We start from the raw sequence: 14,491 nt of genomic DNA, 5'->3' as shown, positions 1-14,491 counted from the left end.
GAGAGGTTACTGATATAGAATTAGGCTCTTCAAGAACTTCTGAGAGATTTTATAACTATCAGGAAAGGCCATGCTGAGCCTAAAATGATTGCTTGTGAAAGGGCCTCGTCTTCCAGTTATTCATCTAGTACCTCTTCACTGTCTAATAGGATCTTGAGTTTGAAGGGATAACTCTGGGCTCTGTCTTTTTCAGCCCTCATTCATTAATATGGTAGAGATGACGTATGTGGTCCAAGGCATTTATATCTCTTCATTATTGTGTACTACCACAAATACCTCAACCATATGATTAAAAGCAACCTCAATAATAATCTCCTCAGTTGTTGGCATGATGTTACCTTGTCCGAGCAGTTAACTTTTGCTCCGTGCTGCAGTAGAAGATGGACGATCTCTCCATGCCCTCGACCAGCTGCCCAGATAATGGGGTAGACGCTGTACTGCTTGGAAAATTGACAGGGTTATTGTGCTGTAATGGTAACTACTATGCAAAAAAACTGCATTATTTTATACTTTAATGTTTAAAAAAAAAAAAGCTATGACAGGCACAGGCTTATTGTTGGAGAAATGAGGACAGGTTATATGGCATATTAACGATGACCATAGTCCAATTACCTGACCGGTGATGTTGGGGTTGGCGCCTTTCTCCAGCAGCAGATGGGCAACATCAGTGCGACCTTTATAGGCTGCCCACATGAGAGCAGTCCAACCTCCCTTTAAAAACATACATGCATACATGTTCTGGTTGCACGGTATTTATGTAGAATTTCAATTTTCTTGACAGGAAATAGAACAGAATAGAACAGAACAATGTTAAGGAGTACTTCCTAAAAAAACAAAAAAACATTAACACAACATTTAATAGGCTAAAAAAAAACATTTGCAGGCTGGTTGGAAAATTTGGTATTTATAGTTGGTGATACACAATTTCCAGTGCGCGACACAGTGGTTGATAATCCTGTTGTCATTACAGGCTGACAAGCTGCAACCTGTGCAGCTTAAACACAGCCAACACGGACATGACTCACTTGCTGACCTGAGTCACCTCCATCAAGTCCCAAAGAGCAAGCCGTATATGGGTACCAGACATGGTGAAATGCAGAAAAAACTGCTCTACAAGTGTCGTGGACTTGTTACGTATGAGAGTGGTCAATGAGTGGTCTGTATTACACGGTTGAATCATAGCAAAGCCTCATGTACAGAGCACACCAGAAGTCAGTAAATATAATTATTACAGCAGAGGAAGGATCACATTGAAGGTAATGTAATTCCATGTCCATTTCAAGTCTAAATGGACCATTCCCTTCATGTCAGCCAAGACAGACATTACACAGATTAGGAGCCATGGTAGTGAACAATAACCTTGTAACTTATTTGATATTGACTGATTAAAGCCATATAAAGCTACATGTTGGAAAGTGGTAACATGTTACAATTTCAGTTAGACAGAGCTGAGCAATTGTTGATGCAATTTATATTTGATTATGTAAAGCAAAACACATTCAACAAATAAGCATGTTGGTTGAGTTTGTGCTGCATTGGCTTTTGTAACTTTTTTTTAATACTTATATATCGCCCTCATGGTCATTTCACAGCTTCATTACCACCAATCACATTGTCTTGTTTTATCCTAACCTAACCTACACCCGTTCCCTCTCTCCATTCTCTTGCAAAAAGCTCATCAACAGAAATATTCCTTTAAAAAAAGAGATACTTGGCATCTACACTTCTGAAATATGCAAGGGTTAGTGGTTAAAGGTTAGCTTTTCATGCTGCACAAAACTTCAGAAAATCAATTTTAACTCCCGATATGACAATTATCTCAACTACTGAACTGCTGAAAATAGCATTTTGTTTATCAGACCACACAGTAAACAGCACATGTATACCAGATGAACCTTCTATTGAAAGCTCCCCCAGTCTCCCGTGGACTATGAGCTAACTCGTCTACCCTGTAGCTGTCACCTCATTAAACCCCATTTCTCTCCCATCCTCTCCTCCCTGGACTTCCCTCTCCTGCCATTGTCTTACCATGTCTCTGTGTTCCAGGTTGGCATTGTTCTCCAGTAGCTCTCTCGCCACCGCGATGTGTCCCTCCTTGGCAGCCGAGATCAGCGCCGTCCAACAGTCCTGCACAAAGAGACAACTGGTTACCACAGGAACTCTGATTAACACTCCCAGCCTTGGTGTTTACATGTTCAATTGAATCAGGACAGTTGCCTACCAGCTGGTCATACCAGGTGCTCATGGGAGCTGGTACGGCCAGCAGTAAAGACAGGAGTCAGACAGTGGAGAGTGAGAGACGAGAGACACATAGACTGTGCGCAGCTATCCTTTTCTCAAGTGTTTGTGAGTTGTGAGAGGAGGGAATGAGCTGTGTGGTGCATGAGCAGGTCTGTGTACTTTTGTATTCGTGTGTGTGTGTGTTTGTGTGTGTGTGTTTTCAAGGGGTGTTGGCTAGGCAGGTGGATCCCATCATTTACTCATATGAGCCAAGGTAAAAATGTGTAATCAGTTGTCATTATGTCTTAGGATGGCTCATAATAGCTGTGTGCTAAGCCACATTGTGGTGAGTTCAGCAGGATGGAACATCGAGGCCAATAGCTCAACGGCTTTTTCTGTGTCAACTGAATGTTGCAGTGAAATGACCACACTATTTTTCACACACAAACTTCCTCCATACCCCAACTCTCCTATTGTGGTGTCTTGGTTGTGGTGGATTGGGTGTGGTCCCAGCTGCCCCAAGTCAGGCTAATTGGCTCAGGGCAAGCTAAAGCTATGGCCTCACCATCATGAAGACAAACCAAGGAGAGGGACAGAGCAAGAACCACCAAGACATGGCTGCTATCTCCCATCTAAAGACTCTCGCTTAAGGGGTTTTAATTTCTGATGTTTTGAATCGTGTGGCTTTTTTATTTTATTTTTTTAATAAAGTGGTTGTTGAGCCCTGCAACACCATCCACGTCTGTTTCTATGTGCTGGAGAACCATGGTAAAGCCTTGTCGTGAGCTTGGTTGTAATGAGCTTTGTCACATTTGTATTTCCACATTGCCAGGTGTGTCAATAAGCATGGATGTTAGAAGGCCTGAGCTCAATGTGTGTGTGCATGTTTACCACATCGTCCAGGTTAACATTGGCACCTCTCCTAATGAACTCTTGGACGATCTCCAAGTTGCCCTGCTCTGCTGCCACCATCAGGGGAGTTTGCCCATTCTGGAGGGAGGGGTAGAGGGAAATAGTGAGAAACAAACTGAGAGAGGGAGGAAGCAAAAGAGAGTGAGAGGGAGAGACTTCTTCTGTGAACCATTACAAAGAACAATTTCAAACTAAAATTAGCAAAACTAGCAAAGTGTCAGATAGCCACTCTATGCTGGTCACAGAACCTAATTATTAAGCTGTAGCCTACAGGGAGCACACTGAGTAGGTTACTCTTGCATAGGATATCTCAATTTTGCAAACGCCTCTGGAAGAAACTTTTTTGGCCTCTTGAAGGGCATTTTTAACCCCAAGATGAAAGAGGAATATTTTCCGTCTTGTCTTAGCATGAAGCTTCTTAATTGGATTCAGTAGAGCCTTTTCAGTGGATTTCCAGAATGTGCTCCAGTACACATATTCTTACACATAACAGCTTTTACATGACAACTGTTCATCCCCTCTCTTATCCACATGCAAGTCATACATAAGCCTCTTGACCCAATGAGCCAGCTCTGGAGGGGTTGTGATGCTGCTGACTTACGTCACTTCTGCTGTCCACCTCTCTAAACTTTTCCAGATGAGCCTTAATGGCAGACAAGTTCTCCTCTTCCACGTAGTTGAACAAACTCTGGGTAGCCAGAGTGGTCATCTTCAGGGAGGTGGTGGTGTCCATGGCTGTCTGCTAGCCACCGACTAACTAGTACACCCAACTATGATGTGAGAGAAGAAGAGATTAGCATCCAAAGTTGGTTAAGAATAACAAACATTAGACATTTGGGTTAAACTGTTACATGGGGGCTCCAAAACACCCCTTCCAGTGAAGAAGGAGACAAAGATAAAATCAGGGGGCCAGGAAGGAGAAGTGTCTTTGAAGCAGTGTTTCAACAAACCAGGTAAATGTCACATACAGCAATGTAAAGAATATAGGCTGGATCCTATTTAGAGTTTAATCTTTTATTGTCTTATTGTGCTTGCTTATCTCAGACCATCACAGCCAAACCAGCAGTGGTCCATGTGTAGGTGCATCTAATTGACAGTGCAGACCAGCAGCTCGATGACAGTATTGAATTTACTTTTGGTTGTGTTCTTTTGATTGACGGAGCAGACCTCTGTCTTTTTCGTCACATATTCAACATGCCATCGATGTGGTAGCAATAAGCCACTGCAGATTGACTGCAACGGCACAAAATTAGTAAAAAAAAAAAAAAAAAACATGGCTTCAGGATGTGCTTTAGAAAATAAACAACAGAGCCTGCATCTGTTTTTTATGAATATCAGTGGTTGAAAAAAGCAGAGCTATAACAGCAGCAACCCCCTCAGAAAGAACGGAAATATATAAATTGTTTTCCTTTTTTTTTTTTTTTTGGACTTTCCCCCATTTTTCTCCCCAATTGTACTTGGCCAATTACCCCACTCTTCCAAGCCATCCTGGTCACTGCTCCACCCCCTCTGCCGATCCGGGGAGGGCTGCAGACTACATGCCTCCTCCGATACATGTGGAGTCGCCAGCCACTTCTTTTCACCTGACAGTGAGGAGTTACACCAGGGCTACGTAGCACGTGGGAGGATCATGCTATTCGCCCCAGTTCCGTCCAGTTCCCCCCCGAACAGGCGTCCCGACCGATCACAGGAGGCGCTAGTGCAGTGACCAGGACACATACCCACATCCGGTTTCCCACCTGCAGACACGGCCAATTGTGTCTGTAGGGATGCCCAACCAAGCCGGAGGTAACACGAGGATTCGATCCGGCAATCCCCGTGTTGGTAGGCAACGGCATAGACCACTATGCCACATTTGATTTTCCTTAAGTCATTAGATAAAATTTGAGTGTTAGCAACTGGCTTCAAAGCGCACTAATCAGTAATCATACCATAGCCAGGAGCACGCGTCATGAAAAGTGCATTTTCTCACACACATGGGCAGGTTTATGTCACAAAAAGGTTAACATGAAAATGTTGCTAGTAACTATGACTGTTGTTTGATATGATAATGACATTGTTATGCATAATGAAATTTGCGTTTGTGAGCAAGAATTTGCTTCCTTCAATTAAAATGGGACAATGCACTGAGCGTGCTCATTACATGAGCACTGACTGAGGCAAGGCCCATGTCTTCCCATTGAGCCCGTGGCTACTCATGCTGAAAATGTGAAATGAATTTTCCCTGCTCATTATAACAAAGCCAAAGCAGTCATGTCTGACTTAAGCAATGGCACAAAGCCATCAAATACCACTGGGGACAAACAATGGGCTTAAATCTTTGTTCTCCGTTCTTTGAAATGGCAATTATTTGAAACGGCAATGATAATTGGTGCATTCAACTGTGCGCTCCAATTATATCAAGATATAGCCTACTTTCTACCGATCTCCCTTAACTTTTAAATGGTCTTTATTGATCTTGTGTACCATATTTGAAGAGACAAGAGTGGAGTCTTGTCTTAAGCACTTTGATATAATGTAGACACACTGTTGTTCGCTAGTTCAGTTGAATAGCTTGGGATTTAAAAACGAAGCACTGGGCAAATACATTTGTCTCAGTATGACAAATCAACAGCTGATAGTTTTGGAGTTGGTTTTTTGGGGGTTTTTTCACAATGAGATTCTGTTATGGGGACAATGACTTGCATCTTGCAGTCATATCATTTTAACCATTTATAAATTCGTCAGTTAACTCAAAAAACAGCAAAGGCATGAGGGAGTAGTTGGAGGGGGAATTACATTCATGCATGCAAGCACTTTCATCTGGAGTTCGAAAGTACTGCACACAGTCTTACACTGTTGGCCATCCAAGCAACTCCCCTTGAGCAGTAAGGCGCTAAGAACATCATAGTAGAAGTTGCTAAAAGAGGCAAAACTAGGGCATGTTCTTTTCATAGTCCCAGATTTGTTTCACCAATTTGATGATTCATTCTTTTCACGTCATTTTCTCTTGCCTCTACAGTATCTCCATCGCCAACGCTTAGTCGAGATTTCCCATGAAAAAAAAAAACGTTTCAATAGACCTTATTTCCCAAATATGGTTTGGGTTATTCCTGGCAATTAAGAAAAGCTTATAGTCCCATAGGAACCTTCAGGCTTCGGACAATCTATAGAAAACTCATTAATGATTCATCAGGTTGAGCTCCATCACATTAAGAGTAATTTCCTGCCATGGCTATTCCATCCGCTAACGCAATTCCTGACTGGAAAGACACCATGGCAAGAGGTACTTAATACCCTGTTCAAAACACTAACATGGGATTCCATATCCAATCAAAACAGGTCTACACAATGAAATTACATGATACCATGCTGTTTGTGCACAGTTCAAACAATTTTTCAATCAAATTCAAAGCAGCCAACCCTGCACATCCTAAATTCGTTCATTTAAAGCAGTAAGGGTCAGTAAGGATTTTAACTACCTAACATTCTTTAATTTCGGATGTAATCTTGTAGAAATCCTTTGTTTACAGTAGGGACAATAAAGATGAGCCTGTTGACACACCCTCCTCGACTCCCTGTCTCAGGCAGCCACTCTCAGCACAATGGATACCTATCACACAAGACAAGAACCAAGAACCTCGAAGTTTCTTTCTATCAAGCATTGATTAGATGGGGGCCATCATACATCCCGTTAATAAACACACGCCTACCAAAGACACACGTAATAAAACACCAGTTGAAAAAGTACTAACGGCCACAATGTTCAAAACAAAACCCACAAAATGGATAAAAGGACAATGTCTTACCTTTGTGTGGGCTAAACTGATATTTGACTATCAAACACCGAATGGCCTTCCAACCTTTATCCTACGCTCACTGGCAAGCAGGAGTATCAACAAGCACTGCTGGATTCAAGCTTTGCATCCCCCTTGATTCAAACCTGAATATTTGATGAAGGGGCCGGGCTACGCCCATCCCTCTCCAACACAATGGAAACACACAACTAGATTTCCATTCATTACATGCACTCACTGGGCAACAACAGATAGAAATAAAAGGGGATAGATGATACAAATGTCCTAATTTGTACGATCTGATTCCACGAGTAATGCAATAATGTCAAAACTGTCTTGAGTTTGGTAAATGTACTGACAAATTACAGTGCATGACATTTTTGACACTGTTTGACAACTGAGCTCCTCACTGTTGAATGACTCATTTGTTTATTCCGTCTTGGGAGAGAGATCCCTCCTCTGTTGCTCTCCCTGAGGTTTTTTCCTATTTTTTCTCCCTGTTGAAGATTTTTTTTTTTTAGGGAGTTGTTCCTTATCCAATGAGAGGGTCTAAGGACAGGATGTTGTGTTGCTGTAAAGCCCACTGAGGCAAATTTGTAATTTGTGATATTGGGCTATACAAATAAAATTGACTTGACTTGACTTATTCATAGGGCTAGTGCTGACAAAAAGGTAATCTTTCTCAAACAGCCTACACTATTTAGAAAAACGCACGGCCAAATTAAAATTTGAACCCTTTAAATGTGTCAGGTTTGGCCAGAGATCTGGAGGAAGAAGAAAAAAAACAACAACACAAATCCCTCAGCCGCCTCGCAGAATCAAAACAGGAAATGGCGAGTTGCAGCCTTCTCAGTCCAAACGCAAGTAGTGTGGATTTAGAAAGCAACATCTGATATGGAATCTAAATTTAACCAGTCAGCGCTTCATAACATGCCATGTATGTGTGAAACTGCGGAGGAGTCATTCCCACGCAACGTGCTGGTCACGGGGTCCGACTTCCCAGTTGCTGGAAAAGGGGCAGAAATGACTATTCAGGTCAAAATATGCTGCTTCTGCCATTATCTCGCTCTCTCGCTCTTTCTCTCACACAAACACACACACACACACACACACACACACACACACACACACACACACACACTCCCCTTGTAAACTGGTATTGTACATTAAAGCTAACCCCAAGTGTGTCGTGCCTAGCTTGCATCAAGAAAGTTAAAATCTGAACCACACACAAAAACAACTAATTTCTCCTTGAATATAGCGAAACAAAGTAAACCCCCCCCCAACAAATCCCCCTTGTCAAAACACAAGTCTCAACCATTACATTAACACAGAATAGCGGCCGGGCTGTTGTTTCTGGTCGCGGTGTTTCTTGTCGACGGCGACGCGCAACAGCGTAACATTAGCTACAGCGGCAACTTTCAAAGCTAACATGCTAACGGTTAGCTCACGTCGTCTAGCGATCATCCGAGGGAGTCTTTTAAAACCACTTCACAGTCAACTACCTTTGTAAAGAATACAGCGCTTGAGAAACTGAAGTCCTCTGGTGGCTGGGTGAGCGTTTGTACCTTAGTTCCAGTATATTCTGTTAATTTTGAATAGTTTTCCCAGTCACATTTTTGCTTCGGTGTTTACTGTGCGGACTTATTCACAATCTACAGTAGGCAGCAGCTGGCCGGGCTGACTCCACCTCCATTCACCCCTGGGTACAGTTTAGCGTCCAGGAATAAAATCATATTTGCGAATTTCTAACTTTTTAGATATCTCTTTTCCTTCTTGTTATATGTGCATGATTTATATATATATATGTTTGTCTTTGATTTTTTTAAGCGTTGTCAATTCCACAAAAAAAGTCCCTATTAGTTATTTAGACCCCAAATGATGGAAAAATGAGCCAGGTTTAAAAATACCGGAATTACCCTTTAAAATGGGTGCCTTTGATGCCCCCTGTTATGCAGATTAAATAGTTGATTCTAGTGTGTGTTCTCCCCAAGAAGACCAAAAAACAAAAACCAGGAACTCCGTCAAATCCGCCTTGTGATGTGGGCTAGTCAGTTCAACTTAAATAGCAACTAGCATGGCGGTTTTTGGAATCCAATGCTCAAGTGCCTCTGAAGATGCAGTTCTTCCAATTGCCGCCAAGTACTGGCTCCAAAAAAGACTGCAGTTGTGTGGAAGTCCACGAGGAAGAACCCAGATTTCTCTTTAGAAAAAAATCATAAAAACTTACTGTTTCAATAGCTAATTTCATTTCTTCGAATGTTTGTTTTGGTTGGGATTTTGAAAATCATTGTTTGATTAAGAGGATATAAAAGCTTAAAGATCAGTATGTCTGGGTGTATGGGTGCCTTCGGGGGTATGACAGCAGAGCTCTTGTTGGTGGCATACTTGAGTTCACTAAGAGACAAAATGAACTGAGTAACATGGACATTACGTTTTGTTTTAAATTCAACTTCAGTTTGATTGCAAAAGTAATGATTATAATAGCATAATATTCCACAACTGAAACTTGTGTCATTGATTGGAAGGGATAAATTTATGACATTACTGAGCAATGCCACAAAGCGACTTATATACCCCCCGACTGCATTTTATCTCCTATAGGTAAAGGCGAAACACTTTTTCCCCATCGTTACATTTTTACCAACAATAATGCCTATCAATGGTTGAAAAGAATAGACATATACACATTTTCAAATATCTGTATCAGTGTTTAAAAATATTTTCTCTTTATTTTACCACATAAATCAGATTTTTTTTCAAATGTACTGTAATACAAATCTTTCCATAATATTCCTTCTGACACAAAAATAACCATTATGTTACATACACACACAAACACACACATTCATACTTGCATGCATGCGTGCGTGCGCACGCGCGCGCGCACACACACGCGCACACACACACACACACACACACACACACACACACACACACACACACACACACACCACAATGCGCCATTCATGATTTGGCACTTTGGACATATGAAGCAGTTTGCATTGATCTGCTGGTTTGGGTGGCCACGCAGTGCAATAATAGCTGTGTTGGTCGAATGACACCCCTTTCCCTTAGTTCGGCCACATTTGCCGACCTACACAGGGCCCTAGCTACAAATATAGTGTACTTTAGACCACATCAACATCTACAAATCACATGAATACATACAAGTATGGCAAGAATATGCACATGTTAGAAAACTTTTTAAGAAGAAATTAAAAAGATGTTCATTGGTAAAACTCACCTCCTCTGCTATGTAAATATTTTACACAACACAAATGCCCAAAACCAACTCATCATTGACAGGCTCTTTCACAAATGCATGACTTAAAAGTGTAGATTATATTGTGTGCTTGAACCCTCCCCCGATTATTTCTGGCTCATGCAGATAGTTAAGAAACTGCACGTTGAAGCAAAGAGAGATGCTTCTTAGGTTGCCTTTTCTAAACTACATTTCCTCATCCACACTTGACTTGTCGGACCTCAAAGCATGTAATTTTATGGGCAGGGATCACAGGGACTGTTGTTGTTTTTTCAATCTACTGCCTGTTGTAAACTGGTTATTGAGTTTACATAATGTGACTGTGTGGTTTGAAAGACTCAAGGTGAGTCATGGACCAAAAGAACATAAGGAACCAGTGTCGCTTACCCCACACAATGAATCCAACCTGACATTTCTGGTACTCTAACATAGGTGCACATCAAATGAAATTAGACCGGTTAGCACAACAATTAGGCTTATGATCTATGTTTTCAAATTTTCTACAATATTACAGCATGTCACATACATAAATTAGTATTGCAGATTTCCTCACTGACAAATGTAAATCCCACAGTAATAAGGATTTGTTTCCTGGATGAGTGCCGTTATGTACTTATATATGTAAACTGCTTCTTCTTACACCCAATTCACTGATGACAGTTATGGCTACAAGACTTACAGTGCACAATCATGTGTGATACAGTGAGGATAGACCCTTGTTATATCAGGCCTCTGTTATTTTCACAAGATATGTGGGATAGTGTTTTATATGTACTGTTAAACACACGCGAGATAGATGCAAACAAACCATTGTCTTTCCATTTTAACAACCTGTTATTGTTTCAGAAAGGTCGTAATCAAATGGTTTTTCAATAGTCCACATGTGTTATAGTGGCAAGACATTTGCACATAGAGGAAACCTGCAGGCTGAACAATATAAATGGAAAAAAGACAAAACACACACACACACACACACACACACACACACACACACACACACACACACACACACACACACACCCCTGTACCCATACCAAAAAGCAAAGCATTTGAGAAAAAGTATGGTAAATCAGCAGACAGTTAGTAGACTCCCTTTGTAACATACCTTTATCTGTAACTGATGCTTGCTGCGTGTCAAAAGCAGGAGATATGATATTATAATGACAAACTGAAATCCATTCAATGTAGTCCAAGAGTGCATATTGATAACTCGCTGCACCTGATGGACAGCATACGAATGTGGATTTGAACAGCTGTTGGTTGCCATATGACACACTAAAGTCATCTGATTTCAGAAAAGCATTTGAATGGATTTCAAATCGTTTCAACCCTAGTTCTGTATATAAAACCCTTCTGATGTGAATTCTCCCAAATGAAGACAAAAAAAAAACACACACACAGAAATCAAACAACGGTTTGAGGATCCTAAGGCCTGTTTGACATTGGCAGCTGACGATAAAGGTTACGTTTCTTTTACACAAAACACATTTTTCTTTTCCACCTCTCATCCCAGAAGAGGCCTGTATCCAGACAATGACAAAAACCCTCCACATACTGGACCTCAAGTTCCTCTTTCTACTCCTGCACCAGAATGTCATCACTGCATTGGAGTTTTCGTTAACCGGAAGTCCAAATTGCTAACACTTCCTCCGTTGAGTACATAGAGGGTTTAAGGCAACTTGGAAGTCAATTTCAACTTTTCTGCATTTCCAGTAATGTAAATTCACTATCTCTCACATCATGGTCATATAGTCTCTCTCTCTCTCTCTCTCTCTCTCTCTCTCTCTCTCTCTCTCGTTGGTGTCAGATTACTGTCATCCTTGCTACTGGAAGTTTTCGACAGGTCGTTGACTTGTGTTTTTCCATCTGTTGTTAGGATTCTCAGTCTGTTCAGTTTTTGGTTCTTTGACAGGCAAACAGATTTGCCCCCCCTTCAGCTCTCAGTGGTCATACAGTGTTCAGTTTGGTGTTTATGCTGCTGCTGCTGAAGGGGCTAATTTTTAACCAACTGAGCCTCATGTGGCTTTGTCCTTCTGGTTGCAGTTGTTGTCTGTTGTTGTGTGGCTGCTGACGTGGTCTGCCTGAAGGCTGTTTGCCTGTCGACCGTCCTTCTGTAGATCGTCCCGCTGCTCTTTGGCCCGCAGGTGTCTGGGTTTGACTGGTAAGGCCAACACCACTAGCAGACACAGCAGGTGTAGGCAGAAGTACCAGGATCTGCACAGAAACCCAAATGAGCATTGCAATATATAGTGTTCAATGACATTTCATCTAATATAAGCTGGTGACAGAGCCATGTGTATAAGAGAGAGTCTGGTTATTTTCAATTCCAATGGAAAGGAAAAATTACACCGTTCGCTTTACAATAAGCAAAGAAAATAATTGTGGGGAAAATCACTTGAGTTTTACAGAGATTTATACAACAAAAGTTAATCCGGGCTTGGCCGCCTCAGTCCTCATAAAAAAGTGGTTATCATTATTGTGGGATAAACTGAGTTATTGCCATGACAACAGTGCAGAACATTCTGGGCATGCATCATCAAACTGGACTTCCAGAACCACTGTCAGGCCTCTTTTGGTAAGAGTACTGTCCAAAGACATCTGAGCACTGGCTGCTAATGACCATATCACTGATTTCATAAAACAAACAGCTCCTTTGGTGAGGCAGCTGGTAGTCCGGATAGCCCCTAGATCGTACCTCTTCTGAGATCCTACTTCTTGCTTTCCCACGATCAATTTTTATGTAATGAGTCTGCTTTATATTGTCTCTCCAGGAGATGCGGGCTGATTTAGTAGCTGTCTCTTATGACGACCGTTGCTGGGCCTTTATTTCATTGCAGAGCCCTGCCCCAGTTAACAGCTACAGCTGGGCAAGGCGGTGCACAGGTAATGAAAAAGTGCTTATGTCTACCTTGTATTAGTATCAGCTTCAAGTGTGCATTTGATTTTACAAGTCTGCCTAGTATTGCTCTGGGAAAACCCTTTAAAGCGACATGGATTTGAAAGCCATGGTGCAAACAATTTCCCCTAAATCAACACACAAAGTCCATCCTCAATGTGAGTGTATTCTATTAATCTATCCAAGCAAATTCCACAGTACTGATTATTGTAGGGAGGTAAGACACAACAGAGAGCAGAAAATCACAGCACAGTTCTATACAATTCAAGTACCTGTAGAACTTGAGCGAAGGTCCCACCGCAAGTAGGACAAATGGCACCACTGTATAACTAATGGCAACCTGGGTCCCTGCCCACGTGATGACATCATAGATGCGCTTGTGTTCATCAGAGACCAGAAAGTGCGGTCTGATGTTGTGCCTTATCTAAAACAGAGAAAAGAGACATAAAATCTAACTGCAATGCAATACAACCCAGAGGCCTCGTGTAATAACAGTGGTTCATCTTCACAGAAAAATCTATCATTGAAAATGATAGTGACCGGTGGTTTGAATTCGATGTGTTAACTGGGGCAGTCATCACTGCGTCCTCTAGCAGGTAGTGATAAAAACCTGGCATAAACAAAGTCACCCCTGAACAAATTTATTGCATCCGTGTTTCGGTTAATGGACTATTCTCACATTGGGATCTACCAATGCATGTCGTAGGATCACATAATGCATCCTCCTGTGCCATCATTCTGCACATAAACATCCTCTTATCTGCCCTTTTCACAAGGCAAGAGATAAGAGGTCTAGCTAGACAGAGCTTAGTAACAATGGCCTTGTACCTGGGCAAGAGATAGCCACCATATGTTACTTGACTGTGAAAAGATTTTGCTCTTTGGCTTGCTTTGCTATAAAGCCATTTGATCACTAATTAGACGTAAAATGACGCTTTGCTTTCAAGTAACTCCTTAAGATAGACACTGAGTTTGGTGGAATAATGGAAAAACAATCACTCTTTCAATCAATTTCTATCATTCCCCAGCAAAAATCACTACAAGTTTTACTTTCTGTTCTCCCTAACGCTTTAATACTAGACTATGACACACTATTCTGTGCTCAACCTTTGGCAAAATTCTCCTTTTCTGTGGTATTTGGCACACATAATTTTGATGTATTTGTGGCCAGTGATGACATCAGCAACTGCTGATACACAGCAGACGTCAACAAAGATCAGTTTCAGTAATTAATGAATAATAAATGAGTGTGTACTCACTGCACGTGCTGCCATGGTCATGGCAATGCCGGTTAGGAATGTCAGGTAGTAGCCAGGATAGACCCCGTGCCATATGGCTGACAGCAGGAAGGTGGCAGCAGTGGGGTTGATGGGACATCGCTCATAGCACACCCTGGGGAGAGGACAGGCGTGGTACAGATCC

The 14,491-nt window shown here is 41.7% G+C and overlaps 2 protein-coding genes across 2 annotated transcripts in view; both read right to left on the bottom strand.

Annotated features, from left to right (window-relative positions):
• kidins220a (kinase D-interacting substrate 220a) overlaps positions 1 to 8,542 on the bottom strand; it is a 49,492-nt gene extending 40,950 nt beyond the window's left edge. Inside the window, exons 1-6 of the mRNA XM_056295389.1 lie at positions 8,477 to 8,542; positions 3,734 to 3,902; positions 3,112 to 3,210; positions 2,029 to 2,127; positions 613 to 711; positions 339 to 437 (exon numbers count right to left, since the gene is read on the bottom strand). Coding sequence (XP_056151364.1) covers positions 339 to 437; positions 613 to 711; positions 2,029 to 2,127; positions 3,112 to 3,210; positions 3,734 to 3,865 — 528 coding nt within the window. The 5' untranslated portion in view covers positions 3,866 to 3,902; positions 8,477 to 8,542. The remainder of the gene's footprint in view (positions 1 to 338; positions 438 to 612; positions 712 to 2,028; positions 2,128 to 3,111; positions 3,211 to 3,733; positions 3,903 to 8,476) is intronic.
• Positions 8,543 to 9,615: 1,073 nt separating this feature from the next.
• The window catches only part of mboat2a (membrane bound O-acyltransferase domain containing 2a), a 61,915-nt gene continuing 57,039 nt past the window's right edge, over positions 9,616 to 14,491 (bottom strand). The window contains exons 11-13 of the mRNA XM_056295623.1: positions 14,329 to 14,461; positions 13,342 to 13,493; positions 9,616 to 12,387 (exon numbers count right to left, since the gene is read on the bottom strand). Coding sequence (XP_056151598.1) covers positions 12,189 to 12,387; positions 13,342 to 13,493; positions 14,329 to 14,461 — 484 coding nt within the window. The 3' untranslated portion in view covers positions 9,616 to 12,188. The remainder of the gene's footprint in view (positions 12,388 to 13,341; positions 13,494 to 14,328; positions 14,462 to 14,491) is intronic.

The sequence above is a fragment of the Lampris incognitus genome, chromosome 16 (assembly GCF_029633865.1).
Source record: "Lampris incognitus isolate fLamInc1 chromosome 16, fLamInc1.hap2, whole genome shotgun sequence".
Taxonomy (NCBI): domain Eukaryota; kingdom Metazoa; phylum Chordata; class Actinopteri; order Lampriformes; family Lampridae; genus Lampris; species Lampris incognitus.
The sequence above is the reverse complement of the archived record's forward strand: the minus strand, read 5'-3'. Positions and strand labels throughout refer to the sequence as shown.